The sequence below is a fragment of the Notamacropus eugenii genome, chromosome 2 (assembly GCF_028372415.1).
Source record: "Notamacropus eugenii isolate mMacEug1 chromosome 2, mMacEug1.pri_v2, whole genome shotgun sequence".
NCBI classification, from domain to species: Eukaryota; Metazoa; Chordata; class Mammalia; order Diprotodontia; family Macropodidae; genus Notamacropus; species Notamacropus eugenii.
Genome location: NC_092873.1, coordinates 192,641,620 through 192,659,038, shown reverse-complemented (window position 1 = coordinate 192,659,038; position 17,419 = coordinate 192,641,620). Strand labels below are relative to the sequence as shown.

The 17,419-nt window shown below is 37.4% G+C and overlaps 1 protein-coding gene across 4 annotated transcripts in view; it reads left to right on the top strand.

Annotated features, from left to right (window-relative positions):
- Positions 1-17,419, top strand: part of LAMA4 (laminin subunit alpha 4) — a 200,191-nt gene that overhangs the window by 101,582 nt on the left and 81,190 nt on the right. For all 4 annotated transcript variants that reach the window (XM_072643068.1, XM_072643066.1, XM_072643067.1 and 1 more), the window contains 3 exons: positions 1,365-1,516; positions 3,162-3,272; positions 14,680-14,791. In XM_072643068.1, the coding sequence (XP_072499169.1) occupies positions 1,365-1,516; positions 3,162-3,272; positions 14,680-14,791 (375 nt within the window). The remainder of the gene's footprint in view (positions 1-1,364; positions 1,517-3,161; positions 3,273-14,679; positions 14,792-17,419) is intronic.

Genomic DNA, 17,419 nt, shown 5'->3' with positions numbered 1-17,419 from the left:
TTGAAAGTCATTGCTTTGCTAACAAGTTAGGATTTCAGCTGAGGCTGGAGGAGAGGTTATTTGTGAAACATATTAAGAGGAACATAAAAAGCCCCACCTACCCTCAAACTACCTCCCTTATTGGTTGGCCTTCATGCCAGAAATTCTCAAGAATGGACTCCCTTTTCATAACATTATCCAAAAAGAGGCCTTTGGTTAAAACGTAAATATCTTAGCTGAGACTTAACACATTAACAACCATTAACACATTAACATGGACTAATCCATGCCCTCAAAGGTAAGGGAGATTTGGTGCAGGTAACACACGGGAAAAGTAAATTTCGGATTTCTAGACAAAGCAGATTCCATCAGGAAAAGTGGAAATTATGGCATATTTTTGAGGGTATGAGCAGGATACCTGGAAATATATTGACAGCAGAGGAGAGGACTCCAAATTAGGTACCAACCAGTAGAATAAAGTGAGGAGTAACTCTGTGAAAGAAGAACGTCACCTGCTACACAATTTTACCTGGGCCCAATCCTAAGTAAAAGTTTCCTCTTTCTCAGGAAAAGGGAGTGAGTTTCTTAAGTGAAGCCCTAATGGATCTTTTCTGCTAAGAAGATGATCATTGATAGGAAGAATTTTTTTTAAAAAGTATGGGGGACAAATAGAGTCAACTCAGGGATATAAAGAATCACCTTCACTCTTTATAGCTGAACAGATATTCAGAGAGGCTTTATGAGATGGGGGGAGTGGTTCCACCAACTGATGATTAAAAAATAAAGTTCTGAGAGATCATATACATATATTTTAATCCCACTAAAACTACCCACTTATTGCCAAGAGAAACTGAATGAAATGGGTCCCTGTCCTCTTCCACATACTCCCCCAAACTTTATGTTGCCTTTCTATGATTCCTTTTTGCCACCAAAGTTCATTTTAATCTTATTGCACTCATCTAAAAATATTTGCCAGGAGGAACTGCCTAAAATAAGCTGATTTTCTTCATTTTTATGTGGGCCCTACATCCTTCTCATCATCCTCATCATCATCAGTAGGCATTTATTATACTCCTACTATGTGCCACTCATTATATTAAATACCAAGGATACAAAGAAACACAAAACTTTACATTCTAATGTGAAGGAGAGATGCAAACAACTATGTGCATAGAAGATATGTACCATGTAAATGGGTTGGCCATGGAGATCAGGACCAATTTCAATGAGAAAGATAGAAATCTACTCCGGATTTTTTTTTTTTAATGAGAGCAATAGCAGTCAAGAAAATATAGGTGCATGATGCATGACCTAGCAAAGTCAGAATGCTTTCAATTTTCAATTGCATAGTGCGAGAAAATGGCATTTTCCCATTTTATCACCAGGCTGTGACAAATGTATCTGGGATTTGACTGATGACCTACGATTAGCAGCTCTTGCTATCGATGAAAGCAAATCAAATTTGTTGAGTGTGTCATCTGGAGTAGCTGCTCATCGGCATGTAAATGAAATCAATTCCACTATTTACCACCTTAAGGTATGTTGTGATTATGGGTCTTTGGCTATATTTCCATTTTAGTCTTGTAAGATAAATCCTATCAAAACCACTTAGTCTCATTCTGATTTCTCAGAGCTTAGCTGGCCAGGAAAGTCATGCAAAACAGATTGTATGCATAGGTATGCACTAGGTCCATGGGATTTAGAGTGGGAAGGAACTTCACAGATCAGCTAATATAATCCTCATTTTCTAAAGAAGGAAATTGGTTCCCAGAGAGGGAAATGACTTGGTCAAGGTCAACTAGAGAGTGCTAGAGCTAAGCAGGGGTGGTACTGAAGCAAGTTTATAGAGTTGTTAAATTTCCAGTGTGAACATTTATACTTCAGAAATCAGCATATACTACAAATAAGGACTTATTGTATCATATATTTTTTAATTAGACATAAGAATGTGATGGAGAAAATGTTGATAATGTAAATTAAACTTAAGTATATTAGGTACTTTTTTTTGGAGAGCTAGTTGTTAAACATTTGCCAGCATACCCCTGAGACTGAGGATTGAAAACAGATCTTCCAACATGGTCTTTCCACTTGATCAGCTTCATATACCTTGGGCTGCTCACAGTGACAAAAGGTATAAGGAAAGTGGTTAGGAGCTGCAAATATGACTAGTCAAGACAAGAGAAAATTTTCCTTTCAATTTTTTCTCCTTAAGGAGTTCCAATTAAGCAACTTCAATAAAGGGATTATCTTAGTAGAGTTTAAATTGACCTCAGTTTCCATGGTTACCCACTGAGATGAGAAGCCCCCCTCATTTTACAGGTGAGTTAACTAGAGTTCATAGAGAAAATTGATTTACCCTCATTAGAGGTAGTGCCTATGCCCTTTAATTTCTCCTTTGATTATACTACAATTTCAATAGGGTCATTATATCTTGTTTTATCGATTAGCTAACACTTGATGTTGCCAGAGCCTTAACCTGAACTCTGAGTCCAATACAACAATTCCTAGATGATACTATACAGTTATACCTTCCACATTATGACTTTCCCCAAAATGGTTTCAATATATTGCAGGTAGGCATAAGAAATTACTGTAAATGGTAATTTGGGGGTAATTTTATGGACAAACAATACACAAAAGCTATCATATGACAGAAAAAGTTTAGAAACTCAGAGATGAATAAGATATGCCTATATTAGTCCAAATTTTACAATAAGGTGCTGTAAACACCCTATAAAAGAAAAAGAAAAAGAAAAAATTCAGACTTCTCTGATATGGAGAGGGCCAAAAATTTTATGTGGCTTTTCCAGATCATGTCACCACAGCTCCCCTAACCCCTGCAACATGGAATAGATAACTATTATAAGCTAAGACCCTAGAAGACAGAAGAGGAAAGGATCAAATCATAGTAGCATTAGATCTGAATCTGTCTTAGAGAATTATTTCCTTTATGATAAACTAGGGAGAGATGAATTTATAAACTCCATTTTCCCTTGATCCTGGAAGCAGATTCCCAGGATGACCTCCTACCCTGCAATTCTCCAACTTTTGTACTAGCAGGAGTGAATTTGGTACCTCCACTTACTCTAATCAGTCTTATAAGAACATTGCTTTATGAATATTTCAGAAAAACTGATGCATGAGTTGAATGAAATCTTTCAAAACACATTTTTCCCCCACAGGCAAAAGTTTCAGAAAGAGAAAACCAATACCTCCTAAGAAAACTACAAATCAGTGATGCTGAGAATACAACGAAGGGTCTTCTATCTGATTTGGAGGAACTAGCTGAAAAGGTATGTGTTCATCTGGATTGGAATCACTTTCAGAGATAGACCAAAATCTGGGTAAATGCAACAATTTATGTTATTATTCTTTAAATGGACTCACAGCTCTAGACCAAAAGAAAAATAATCTTTAACTCAGGTTTGAAAATGAGCAGTAGCCCAAATATTTTAAAATTAATTAGAGTCAACCATGAGAAATTCTCTCATTTATCTTCTCTTGTTGCTTGGTCTTTTAGAAACTTGCTTGTGGAGAAATGAGTAGTATCTTTGCTGCTTATGCTCCTGTTCCCTTATTCCAGTGATCAGAAGGGAGGGCTAAGTGAGGTTACTAAGAAAAGGTGATATCAATAAAAATGGTTGAGTCCAATGCAGATTTTTCTGGGATAGAATTGCTACTGACCAGTTTAACATTTCACTGTTAACATTTCACATACAAAGAGTGTGCTATAGGGAAGATAAAAATATAAATGATATGTAGATTGATTTTTTTAAAAAATCGTAATTTTGAATTTGTATTTTAAATGCTACTTTGTTTTGCCTTAAGAAAATGACAATGAAAAGAGTCAGAGCGGATAGACTACAAGGTTAGTTGGTTGGTTGGTTGGTTTTTAAGTCATTCAATTTCAGTAATGGGGGTGGGGTGGGGTGGGATGGTGAACCAGACTTGTTTTTACACTTTGTAAGGTTTTAAGCTAGAATTGAAAGTACCATCTTATCATTTTTCTATAAATCAAGATTTTAAAGACTATAACTTGTTTTTTAACATTTGAAATGCTGATCTCATTAGGAGCATACTTCCCCAAAATGCAAATTGCACTAATTGGTCCTTTCAAGAACCTGCTACTTTCAGAAGCAACAGTTCAGAATTAAAAGTTTTGATTGCTTCCTTGAAAATTAGTTGGGATTTTCTGTTGGTGTTTGCCTTATAGAGAGGGAGATCCTGATTTAGGATTTGCAAACCAAATATCTCTTCCACCACTTGGGAAAGTAAGCCCAAATACATAAATTTAGAATGATGGCTCCCAGACAGCTTGCACAAGCAAAAACTTTCCTCTCTAGTGGTATTTGAAGGGTTGTGAAATTAATGGAGTGGAAGACCAAAATAGAGATCCAGTCATTTCTTCACGGAATACAGCTCTCTTTATTATTCCTTTACTTCATGTTATAGCTAGGAGCTTCCCAAATGGGTCTGAGCTTATAGGAAAGATGAAATTTTCCCAAAAATATCACATCCAGCAGCTTAAACCTTTTCCTTTTTTCTTTTAAAGTTCCATGATTTTGCCAGTGTGAGCATTCGTTCTACTAGCACATCCCCAACTCCTAAATGCCCTAGTAAATTGTTTTCATGAGTTTCTGTGGTCAAAATCTTTTATCATGTGGTGGCCAACCTCGACTAGAGGAATGTTGGATTTAGTATTGGAAGGTATTTTAGAAATCATCTTGTCCAGGCCCCTTATTTTCCAGATGAAGAAGCTAAGATTCAGAATATATTTTCCACATGTAGAGAATAAGGTCCTAACTTAAATTTATCATGTGTTAAGCTCCTTCTACATACAAGGAACTATTCCAGGGGTTGGGAATATAAAAATAACAAAGTCCTTAACCTCAAAGAATTTACTGCCAGGTGAGGGGATTCAACATGTTCACACATCACTATAGTCTTTTACCATAGGGTGCTACCGTAGGGCATGATGGAGCTGTAGATAAAGTGCTTGAAGAAGATTTGATGAGAGAGAAAACGCTTTTGCCTGGGGAATATTAGTCAGTCAGTCAACAAGCATTTATTAAGCCTTGACCTTGATCAAGGTCAGCTACTGTACTGATGGTAAGTTCTTCAATTTCAAAAGGCTACAAGCCAAGACCAAAGTGGAGCGAGTATTGGTGCATGATTTTCTGTTTGCAGATGATTATGCACTCAGTGCAGCTCTGAAGCTGAGATGCAACAAAGTATGGATCAATTCTCTGCTGCCTGTGCTAATTTTGACCTAATAATTAACACCAAGAAAACACAGGTGATCCATCAGCCACCACCACACCATCCATACATGGAAACTTCAGTTACAACAAATGGAGAAGTTTTGAATGCTGTGGAAAAATTCACTTACCTTAGTAGTGTATTTTCCAGGGATGTACACATTGACAATGAGGTTGACACACATATTGCCAGAGCTATCTCAGTGTTTGAGAGACTCTGAAGAAAAGTATGGAGAGAAGAGATATTAAACTGACTACCAAACTGAAGGTCTACAGAGCTGTTGTGCTGACCTCGTTGTATGCCTGTGAAATATGGACAGTCTACTAGAGTCATGCCAGGAAACTGAATCACTTCCATTTGAACTGTCTTAGGAAGATTCTGAAGATCACCTGGCAGGATAAGGTACCTGACACTGAGGTCCTTGCTGGAACTAAACTGCCAAGCATTCATTCAAACTATGCTTCAGAGAGTGCAACTCCAATGGGCTGGCCACATTGTTCAATGCAAAATGTATGCTTATCAGAAAGACTATTTTATGGAGAGCTCACATGGGGCATGCAATCAAATGGTGGTCAGAAGAAACTATCCAAGGACATTCTCAAGTTCTCTTTCAAGAACTTTGGATTTGATTCTGTGACATGGGAGATACTGGCACAGGACCACTCAACATGGCATGCCCACCTCAGAAAGGGTGCTGTGCTTTATGAGCAAAACAGAATTAAGACAGCACAAAGTAAATGTAGGATGTACGAATCTGGAGTATCCACCCCAAATGTTCACATGCACTATTTGTACCCAATTTGTGGTAGAGCATTCTGAACTCATATTGGTTTGATCAGCCACAGTTGGACCCAATGAAACTTGAATTTATCATGGTGATGTCATTTTGGTCCTCTTCAAGAACAAAGGACAACAACCATTTATTAAGTACTTACTGTATTCCAGGCCCTGTGCTAATTGCTGTGAATGTAAATTCAAGAATTGTTTCTCCCTTCAAAGAACTTTCATTCTAATGGGAAGACAATATTTAAACAACTGAATGAGAGAGAGAGAAGAAAAGGATGGAAGGAAGGAAGGAAGGAAGGAAGGAAGGAAGGAAGGAAGGAAGGAAGGAAGGAAGGAAGGAAGGAAAAAAATAGATATTCCAAAATTTAATCATTTGAGAGGCATTGATTCATAATGAAAAGCTCAACTAGTATCAACAGAAAATTTAAAGGTACATGCTGTTTAGACTAAACATCAGGAGCTAGAAGAGATGATAGGTTTATATTTAGAAAGGACCTCATTCTCCAAGTAGTTCAATCCACTCATTTTACAGATGAGGGAACTGAGATACTGGGCTTTAAGTAACTTGTGCAACATCACCTAAATGTTCTTCACTGAAAACTCTTTTAAACCCCTAGGAGTCTGTGGAATCCCTTGACATTTTTAGATGCATTTAAAGAAAGTTTCACTGGAGAAGGATTATCCAAGGAAAATAACTGACATTTGGATTTAAATAAAGGCAGAGAATCCCTTTGCCATAGGCATCTACTTTTTTTTAAAGAACTATCTTAACACGTTCACCCCAGCTATACATCTATGAGAATTTGGCAAAGGATATCAGCATATGATAAATACCTTATTTGTCTCTGAAAAATGTTCTTGGAATATAATATGGCAGAAAGAGAGAGAGACAGAGAGACAGAGACAGAGAGATGCTATGCTGGCTTAAGAAGGGTTTTACAGTTCCATAGAATGATTCCCAAAAAGTACACTGGTAATGTGAGTCATGTCCCTGTTGTTAAATTTCTTATCCCTTTAAAATAATATATTTAAAATTTTCAAGTTATAGGAATATTTGTGTAATGAATCCCCTGGGCCCACTTCTCCAACTCATTCTTGTACCGACAAGTTGTTATCCCAAAGAGGTTGCTGCTGCCACACTGAAGGTTCTGAGAGTAATCCTATATGTGGATAGCTATCCTCCTATCACTGCAGCATACCAGATCTCACCAGTGTGTTCACCAATCAACCAGTAGACACAGTTAGTTGGAAACAAAAACAATTATTCGTAAGTGGCATAATAATAACAGTACTTAGAAAACATTTTCCCAAAGGCCAAAACACCGTCTCCTGCAAATACACACGGAATCCTGGGTGAAAGAGTGAACATAAGTTTGTGGTTCAAGGATAGTGGGGCATACATGTAGCCAAGACAGCACACAACTCCAGAACTACAGGGTCTTATTGTGCTTTCTTTCTCCAGGGGGCCTCACAAAGTTTGCCATGAGATTCATTCTGTTTTCTGGTTTAATCTGGCCTGGATAAAGGAGTTTATCTATTGTTTTTGCTGTTCTGTTATTCAGTCATGTCCAACTCTTTGTGACTTCATGGATCATAGCACATCAGGCCCTTCTCTCCTCTGCTCTCTCCCAAAGTCTGTCCAAGCTCATGTTTGCAGCTTCCATATACTATCAGTCCATCTCCTTTTCCTTCTGCCTTCAGTCTTTTCCATCAGGATCTTTTCCAATGAGTCCTGTCTTCTCACTATGGGGCAAAGTATTTAAGTTTCAGTTTCAGTATTTGTCCTTCCAAAGAATAGTCTGAATTAATTTTTTTACACATTGACTGATTTAATCTCCTTGCTCTCCATCAGATGTCTACTGCATGGCTAGGTCAAACAAAGTTGCATGAAGCTGAGCTTGCCCACAGGGTTACAGTATTCTTTTCAGCAAAAGAAATAACCTTTGGCCTAGAATTAGCAGAAACCTCTTATCTTTGAATCCCTCAGAGCCTTGACTCCAAGATTTGTCACATTCAGGTAGGAGATATAACCTCTCCTGTTGAATAGGTCTTCCTGGCTCAATGTTACAGTTTGGTTATATTTCCCATACTTCTTTTGGGTCTTATGCGATGAGTGGCTGAGTACAAAGGTGGGTAAGCAGTTTGTTCCTTTGGGGTCATTCACTATCTTATTGACCTCTCCTGGTGAATTGGGCTATTCAAGCATCTGATGGTCCTTCCCCTTAAATTCATTAACCTTGAATGCTAAATAGGATAGAGAGAGTCATATGCTTGCTTTATGTAATTTTACTAAAAATTTCAATAATTTAATGTTTGAATTATTATATTTCATGCACATTGGGGAAATCTGGCATTTTGGTATATCTCATCCTTTATAAAAGAAGATGCCCCTTTTGGAATGTAAATAATCACATCTGCTTTTACAGTTAAAATTCTGGATTTTTTTAACATCAGGCTTTCATAAAGCAAAACACTTGTATATTTCAGCATCATAGACTCTCCATTAGATGTGCTCTCAGAGGCCAACCAATGGTCATCCCAAATTGTGCTTGAAGGTCTACAGGAAATGAAAAACCTTCCAAAGTAGCTCATTACATATATGGAAAGCTATCATTGTTAGACTTTTTTTTTCCTTTGTGTTAAACCAATTTGCTTTCTTCTCCCCCCCAATTACTAGTCATTGTTACTGAATTTGCCTTTTTGCAATTGCTTCTTGGTTTTGGGACCAAAATCAAATCAATAAGATGTAATTGAAAGAATGCCAGATTTAGAATAAGGACTTAGGTTCAGATCCTTCATCTGCTACTCACTGTATGAGCTTAAACATTCTGGGTCTCAATTTCCTCATCTGCAAAATGAAGACATTTTGGAATAGATGACTTCTAAGAGCCCCTCCAGTTGTAAATATATGATTCTGTTCTCTTGTCTTCCTAATCTCTTTTTCAGACAATCCCTATTTTTTTTTTCAGATACTTAAAGACAACTATCATGTTTTCCTCCAGGTTAAATATTCCCAAGTCCTTCAACCTTCAGAAGCATGATCCTGACGTTCTTCATTACCCTAATGGACTTCCTTTTCCCATTAATGCCCTTCCTTAAATGTCATACCCAAAAGGGAATCTAGTACTCCATATGTAGACTGACCAGGACAGGGTACAATTTATCCTTCTTTCCCCTAGTTCTGGCTTTTGGAGTTCCCATATTACAATGTTGAGCAGATCTCTCAAGACTCATAGACCATTTTAGACAAACTGCTGCCTAGTTATGTCTTCCTGACTTTGTACTTGTATTATTGTTGTTCAGTTATTTCAGTTGTGTCCAACTCTTCATGACCCTAACCTGGGGTTTTCTTGGCAAAGATATTAGAATTATTTGTCATTTCCTTCTCCAGCTCATTTTACAGATGAGGAAACTGAGGCAAAAAGGATTAAGTGACTTGTTCAGTGTCACACAGCTAGCAAGTATCTGAGGACAGATTTGAACTTAGGTCTTCCTGACTCCAGGCCTGGTGCTCTATCTACTTCATCATCTAGCTGCTGAAGGTGGAAAAAGCATTAGCTAAGAAGTCATAGTACCTGGGTTCAAATCCTCCCTCTGATACAACTACCAGTGTAACCTTAGGTAACCCAGTTAATCTCTCAAGACTGTAGTTTTTCATCTATAAAATGAGGGAATTGAACTAGGTAGTCACTGTGGCCTAGATCTATTATTCTATCATCCCATGATATTTTATTTATTACTATTAAGTTTCATCTTATTCAATTAGCATGGTCACCTCCAATTGTCTTGACTTTTGACTTTTGATGACTCTGGAGGAAAGAGTGATACTGACACCTTTGCATAGTTCTGCCTCACTTAAATCCAATTCACCAGCAAGTCCAGATGTCACCCTTGTGATGTCATTGGTCTTCTTCAAGAACAAAAAACAAACAATTCATTTAGCCAAGTGTTCTGGCCCATCCAGATCTTTTTGAATCTTGATTCTCACTCAGTCAGTTACCTCTCCCATCTTTTTATCACCTGAAAACTTAATTAACTTGTCATCCGTTCCTTGAGGCAAATCATTGATGGAATATGTTAAATGTCACTCTGCCTCCAACCTCTATCCAAGTTGATACCAAAATATTAATGACTACTTTTTGGGTCTAGCCATTCAACCAGTGCTGAATCCATATATCTAATATCTAATCCATACCTCTTCATCTTTCTCACAAAAATAGTTTGAAATCTAGCTATACCAACAGTATTCAACTCACCTGCCAAACTAATGACTGAGTCCCAAAAAACACTAGTGGCCTATTCTTAATGAAGTTGTGGTAATCCTTTAGGGTGACCAATTACTTTCAAGGTATTTGCTAGCTATCCCTTTAATAACAAGCCTAGAATGTTGCCAAGTACTGAAGTCAAGCTCATTGATCAATAGCACTCTATTATCTTCTCTTTAAAAAAAAAAAAATCTGAACATTTGCCTTACTCCATTCCTGCATCATTTGTCCCAGTCTCTTCAGTCTTTCAAAGCTTACTGACAATGGCTCAGCAATCACATGTACCACTTCTTTCAGAATTGTAGAATGCTAGTTTATCCATGCCTGGTGTTGTGAACTCATTAAAAGTAGCTAAGTGCTCTATTATAATCTTCTTCCTTACCTTGAGTATTGCAACCCGATCATCAAGAAATGACCGAGAAAGCAAAGGCAACTAAAATAAACCATCTCTACACATTGTATCCAATAATTACACCTTTCAGGTAAATGCAAATCTGTTGTTCTTAGATACTGTGTTGTGAGAGATGAGTATAATTTTTTCTTCTACTGATGCTTAACTAATGAAAAAAGAGGTTGCAGTGCCCTCTTGTGCTTTTCTAAATGAAAATGTTTGCTTGTATGTAAGCCTTGTATTACTGCAGTCATTTTTAACATTTCATTTGGAATCAAATGAGAAAATTAAAGATGCATAATTCAGTAATGATAGGGATGGAGCATTCTCCACGAAAGGATGTTACAAACCAAGAAAGTAGACAGTGTACCTTCCAAACTGAGGCAAATTCACACTGCAGTCAAAAATTTCTGTAATTTAAATTAATATTTAAAATGGAACTGGTTAGAAGAAAAGTCAATCTGAAGGCAAAATTTAGCACTTTTATTTCAGTATTGGGAGGAAAAACCTTCCTAAGAATAGGAACTACGACAAGCATCCACAAGAAAATAAAGACAGAAAGAATGACTTCATCAAATATATTAGGTTAAACAAAGTAGCTTCTTCATAAGAGAAGGAAAACCAAAATACTCCAGAACAGGATACTCTCTGTACAAACAAGACACATTTTCATGAAATCCATACCAGAGGACCTCTTTCCAGGTCACAACAATTTAGTTCAAGTAAATGTGCATTTAGTAAGTGCTTACTACGTCCCAGGCACTGTATTAAGTGCTAGATTAAAAGACAAAAAAAAAATGAAACATTTCATTGGGAAAGGTTTCATACTATGTTTACATTCTTGACTACCAGTGTAACCTTGTACAAATCACTTAACTTCTCTGCATCCTAAGCATGCACAATCTCATGGGAAAAGCCCTGGATTTAGAAGCAAAAGCCTTGGGTTCAAATGCTAGTTCTAGGACTTGCTAGCCACGTGACCTTAAGCAAGTCATTTAACTTCTCTAAGAAAGTTTCCTGGCATTTTAAAGTTATGATAATAATATTTCATTACCAACCTACCCTCAAAAGGTGGTTGAGGGAAAGCATTTCATAAAATATAAGACTCTGTCCAAGTGTGAGCTTTGATTCTAAATTAACAGTGAATGACCTAATGGACTCAATGTAAAATCTTCAGGCATCATTTGCTTTGAGGCTTCTCCTCCCTTCGTGTCCCTGGATGTCTCAGTTTTGCCACCCCATTAGATCATAGACTGCACACCAGTTCCCTGTCCATCTAGCACAGAGTGAATGTAATCACTAAATGTTAACTGTTTCTCTTTTACCCAGGAACCCTGAGGGCCTTCCCCACCACCCAATTTGATTTTTTGGTTATTTTTTTCTTTTATTAAAAGAGGCCATCCCTTGAGTACCTACGTAAAGAGACCTATTCTTTGAATGGATATATCTCATCCAAAGTGAGAATCTGATAAGAACTTAGCCTAAAATGGCCAAGGTCTCACATTGCATCCTGATCTCACATCAGCCATCCTGATGAATATCAGGCCAGTGGACCCAGATGGCTCAGGAGAAGAAAGTGAGATTGGTGACCTCACTCAGTCCTCCCTCACTCAAATCAAAGTCAAGTGCAAATCTTGTCATCATCTTGATGTCATGGCCTTCTTTGAGAACGAAGGACAAACACAACAAGCTCCTTGTGGGCACGGATTGTCTTTTGCCTCTTTTTGTATCTAGATTACTTGGCACGATGCCTTCAGTAGTAGGTATTTAATCAATGTTTATTGAATTGAATCAAATTATTGAATCAGAAGGAATTAAGCTTTGTCAATGCAAATGAGGCAAAGAAGATCTGAGTGGGACAAAAAAAAAAACGTTCTGCCATTTCCACAACAAAACATGTGCATTGTTTCGCTTGACACCAGTTGATTATAGCTTTTTTCTCAATGAAAGACAATGTGATACAGTGCAAAGAGGGATGGAACTGGAGAAAGTTGAGAGACATCTGGATTCTAATTCCCTCCTTTGATACTTCCTAGCTGTGTGACTATGAGCAAGATATGTCATGACTCTGACCCTCAGTTTCCCCATCTGTAAAATGGATATAATAATAACATCCACCTCCAAAGGTGGTTGTGAAACTCTAAATATAAACACTTTGCAAACTTTACTTTATAAATATTAGGGGATAAGACAGATAAGATAAGACCTGTGGTGTCATTGGTATAAGGCAGGGGTCTTTGTATTTTAAAATGTAAAAACCATTCTTAGCTCTATAAAAGTTGATGGTGGGTTGATTTGTCCCTCAGGCTGTAGTTTGCCCATCCTTGTTATAGGTAATTCCCAGATAAGGAAACTCCTACCAATGCAGTTCAGCAATTTAGAGTCTTAGAAATTTGGCTAGAGAGTTTAAGTGATTCACACAGTGTCACACAGCCAAGCATGCATCAGAAGGATTTGAACCCAGGTCTCCCTGACTTCCAAGTCACCTATCTATCTACTATACCACACTGTCTCTCATGTACATATTAGCTATTATGGATACCAAGGCAATAATTTCATCTTGCACCTCATTCAGGTTCTGCAACCTGTTCAGTATTAGGAAATAGAACTGTATTTCATAGAAATTCAAGAAAACAAAGTAAATGGTAGGCCAGACTGAAGACTTCCTTCTCCTTTGCAAATATATTCAAAGACTCAGTGTCTCTAATAGGAACAGAAATGAATGCTTTCTGCACACATTGTACACAAAACATAAAGTAATATTCAGGCCTTCAACTATTTCCATTTCCTGAGCTCAGCTTCCTAATCCCCATCCCCGCTACTAATACATACACTCATACACACACACACACACACACACACACACACACACACACACACCCCACATTGGATTTTGACAAACAATATTTTGAAGCTCTTGAACATAAGTTCCCAAATGTAGGGAAGGAATTGACTGTTCAGAAGAGAACTCTATTCACCAGGAGCCAAATCTGCTTGAGTACTTATTTGTACACAAGTACCATCAATGTTGACAGAAATTTGAAATGAAGCACTGAAAGCAGTATTTAGCCCAATGAGCACAATCCTTGAAATCTCTGCTGTAATTCAGTCACAATGGTGATTGATCTACCCAGGAACACTGTAAGTTGGCTTCACCTCATCGCAGTCTTCTCTTTGGAACTTTAAGCTTTTCCTTCAATATATTGATCTGTAAACCTGGCTGATAGATTAGAAGTCAGACAACCAAGAGTTATGACATAAATTCAAGGGGAAAATAGCATCAATTAATGAGACAATAAACATTTATTAAGCACCTATGTGCCCGGCATCTGCTAAGACCTGGAGACACAAAAACTAGTCAAAGATGGTCCTTGCCCTTAAGGAGCTCACAGTCGAATATATTGTAATAAGCGATATCCAGGGCCACTAGGTGGCACACTAGATAGAATCAGGAAGATTCATTTTCATGAGTTCAAATCCAACCTCAGAAACTTACTAGCTGTGTGACCTTTGGCAAATTATTTAACCTTGCTTGCCTTGATTTCTCACCTACAAATTGAGTTGGAAAAGAAAATGGCAAACCAGTCCAGTAACTTTGTTAAGAAATCCCTAAAAGGGGTCACAAAAAGTAGGACCCAGCTGAAAAACAACTGAACAACGAAGCGAAAAAAGAGATTAATTAGGAAATTAGAGGGGAAAGGGAGGAAAGCACTAGAATAAAAAGGGTTAGAAATGGCTTCAGTTTATATTACTGAAATCATAGAAATATGATCTCATTTTGAGTCATTTCCTGATTCTAGAATTAGTAATCACATCAGTCTTCAAGTATATCTTCTCTGATCATTTTGTATGCTGGACTTCTGTTTTCCAGGGAAGTGAACGTTTATCACAGACACACACACACACACACACACACACATACACACACACACACACATACATATACACGGAGGTCCAGACTCACAAATTTAATCTTGTGTTTATATGGATTATTTGTAGGAAAATCAAGCCTCAAAAAAAAGCCAGCTGGTACAGAAGGAAACCATGGATACCATTAACTATGCAACACAGCTTGTAGAAGAAGCCCACAACATGAGGGATAAGATCCAAGGTAAATATATTCTCCCCTGGTTTAACTTAGCAAAACTTGCTTCAGTGGAATATTACTGTATCAGTACTGATATTGTATCACCTAACAAAAAAAATTAATTCAATACTTTGATGAAAAATTTTTTTTAAAAAAAGACCATAATGGAGCCAGGGCAGGGGTATGTTGATAAATATTTAACAATCAGCTCTGGAAAAGAAAATGTCCCACTGACACACTTTTAAATGTAATCTGCATTAGTATTTTCTCCGTCACTTTCCTAAGTCCAGACAATCAACAGAACCATGAATTAAGCCTTAACTTGTAGTGTCTGCTGATTTCTGAGGTTCAAATGCTTACTCTGAAAATTTAGCAATTGACTTCCCAGTTCTAGTGGGCTCCAGTACACCTCTGGCTCCAATATACTAGAATGTCAGCATCTCTTCCATTCTAAGGCTTTTTCCCTACTAATCTTTCCTGCTGAGAGATCTCTTAAAGTTAATCCAAAATATAAAATTTCCCTTTGCAGAAGCAGAAATCAATTATACAAGTCTACAATATTGACACCTAATGCTGACAATCAGACAGGAAGTTTCTTCCCTTGGACCCCTTAGCCTATACCGTATACAGAAGCTTCCTACTGAACTATTGCCGAATAGAACACATGGATCTTGCAATTATATTAAATTTCTACTTTTTTCCACTGGAAAGAAACAAAGGAAGGGGAAAAAATAGAAAAATCCAAATTGAAAGAATCCAGTAAATCAACTGGGAAAATGCCAATAAAGTTATGGGAGAAAGTGTTTTAGATGAGACAATACCCTACACATTCCCAACTTCTCAGAGCTGCACCTAAGTAGCTTCACCCATCACCCAGAAATTACTAGCTGTCCCATTTCTAGGCAGTAAATGAAAAGGAAGGAAAATCTAAACACTTAACCCAAGTCCAACCTAGCAAACAATATCTCAAGTTCAAATCTCATTCCTTTGGAGTTTCTATCCTTATTTTATAGCTGATAATTTTCAGGAAAAAACATTAAGATTATTCTGCTTTTCAGTTAATTCAGAGAAATGGAGTGCCACAATACTTCCCCAGGAGAGGAAATAGCATGCCTTAGTGTCACAGAAGTACAGCCTGTTCCCCTTCAGTATCTACAGAGAAGACATTGCCTATAGTCAATGGAAGGAAATTGGTTAATGCAAACTGTCATAAGCTCTCAGCAGAATAGTTGGCATTTGAGGAAAAGCATGCAACAATTTCTTTTTTTTTAATTGATTTATTTATTTTTAATTTTCAACATTCATTTCCACAAGATTTTGAGTTCCAAATTTTCTCCCCATCTCTCCCCTTCCCCCACCCCAAGACAGCATACATGCCTTCTAATTACCCCTTCCCCCAAACTGCCCTCCCATTTTATCATACCCCTCAATTCCCTATCCCCATCTTCTCTCTTTTCTTGTAGGGTGAGATAGATTTCTATACCCCATTACCTGTATTTCTTATTTTCCAGTTGCATTGCAAAAACAATTCTCAACATTCATTCCTAAAACTTTGAGTTCCAACTTATCTCCCTTCCTCCCTCCCCACCCATCCCCACTGAGAAGATAAGCAATTCAATATGGGCTATATATGTGTGGTTTTGCTAAAGACTTCCATAATAGTCATGTTGTGCAAGACAATATTTCCCTCTAGCCTATCCTGCCCCCCATTTATTCTGTTCTCTCTTTTGACCTTGTCCCTCCCCTTCTAATGACTTCCTCCTCCCATTTGCCTTCCCTTCTATCATCTCCCCACCCCACTTGTCCCCTTCTCCTCTACTTTCCTGTAGTGTAAGATAGATTTTCATAACAAATTGAGTGAGTATGTTCAAATTGAGTATGTTATTCCCTCCTTAAGCCAAATGTGAAGAGAATAAACTTCACTTTTTCATTCTCACCTCCCTCCCTTTTCCCCTCCATTGACAAAAAGCTTTTCTTGCCGCTTTTATGAGAGATAATTTGCCACATTCCATTTCTCCCTTTCTCCTCTCAATATATTCCTCTCTCACCCCTTAATTTTATTTTTTTAGATATCATCCCTTCCTATTCAACTCACCCCATGCCCTCTGTCTATTTGTATATAATCCCTCCAACCACCCAAATACTGAGAAAAGTCTCAAGAGTTACAAATATTATCTTTTCCTGTAAGAATGTAAACAATTCAACTTTAGTAAAGTCCCTTATGATTTCTCTTTCCTGCTTACCTTTTCATGCTTCTCTTGTTTCTTATGTTTGAAAGTCAAATTTTCTATTCAGCTCTGGTCTTTCCATCAAAAATGCTTGAAAGTTCTCTATTTTATTGAATGACCATTTTTTTCCCCTGAAGTTATTATTATACTCACTTTTTCTGGGTAGGTAATTCTTGTTTTTAATCCTATTTCCTTTGACTTCTGGAATATCATATTCCAAGCCCTTCAATCCCTTAATGTAAAAGCTGTTAGATCTTATGTTATCCTGATAGTATTTCTACAATACTCAAATTGTTTCTTTCTGACTGCTTACAATATTTTCTCCTTGACCTGGGAACTCTGGAATTTGGCTACAATATTCCTAGGAGTTTTTCTTTTCAGATCTCTTTCAGGAGGTGATTGGTGAATTCTTTCAATATTTATT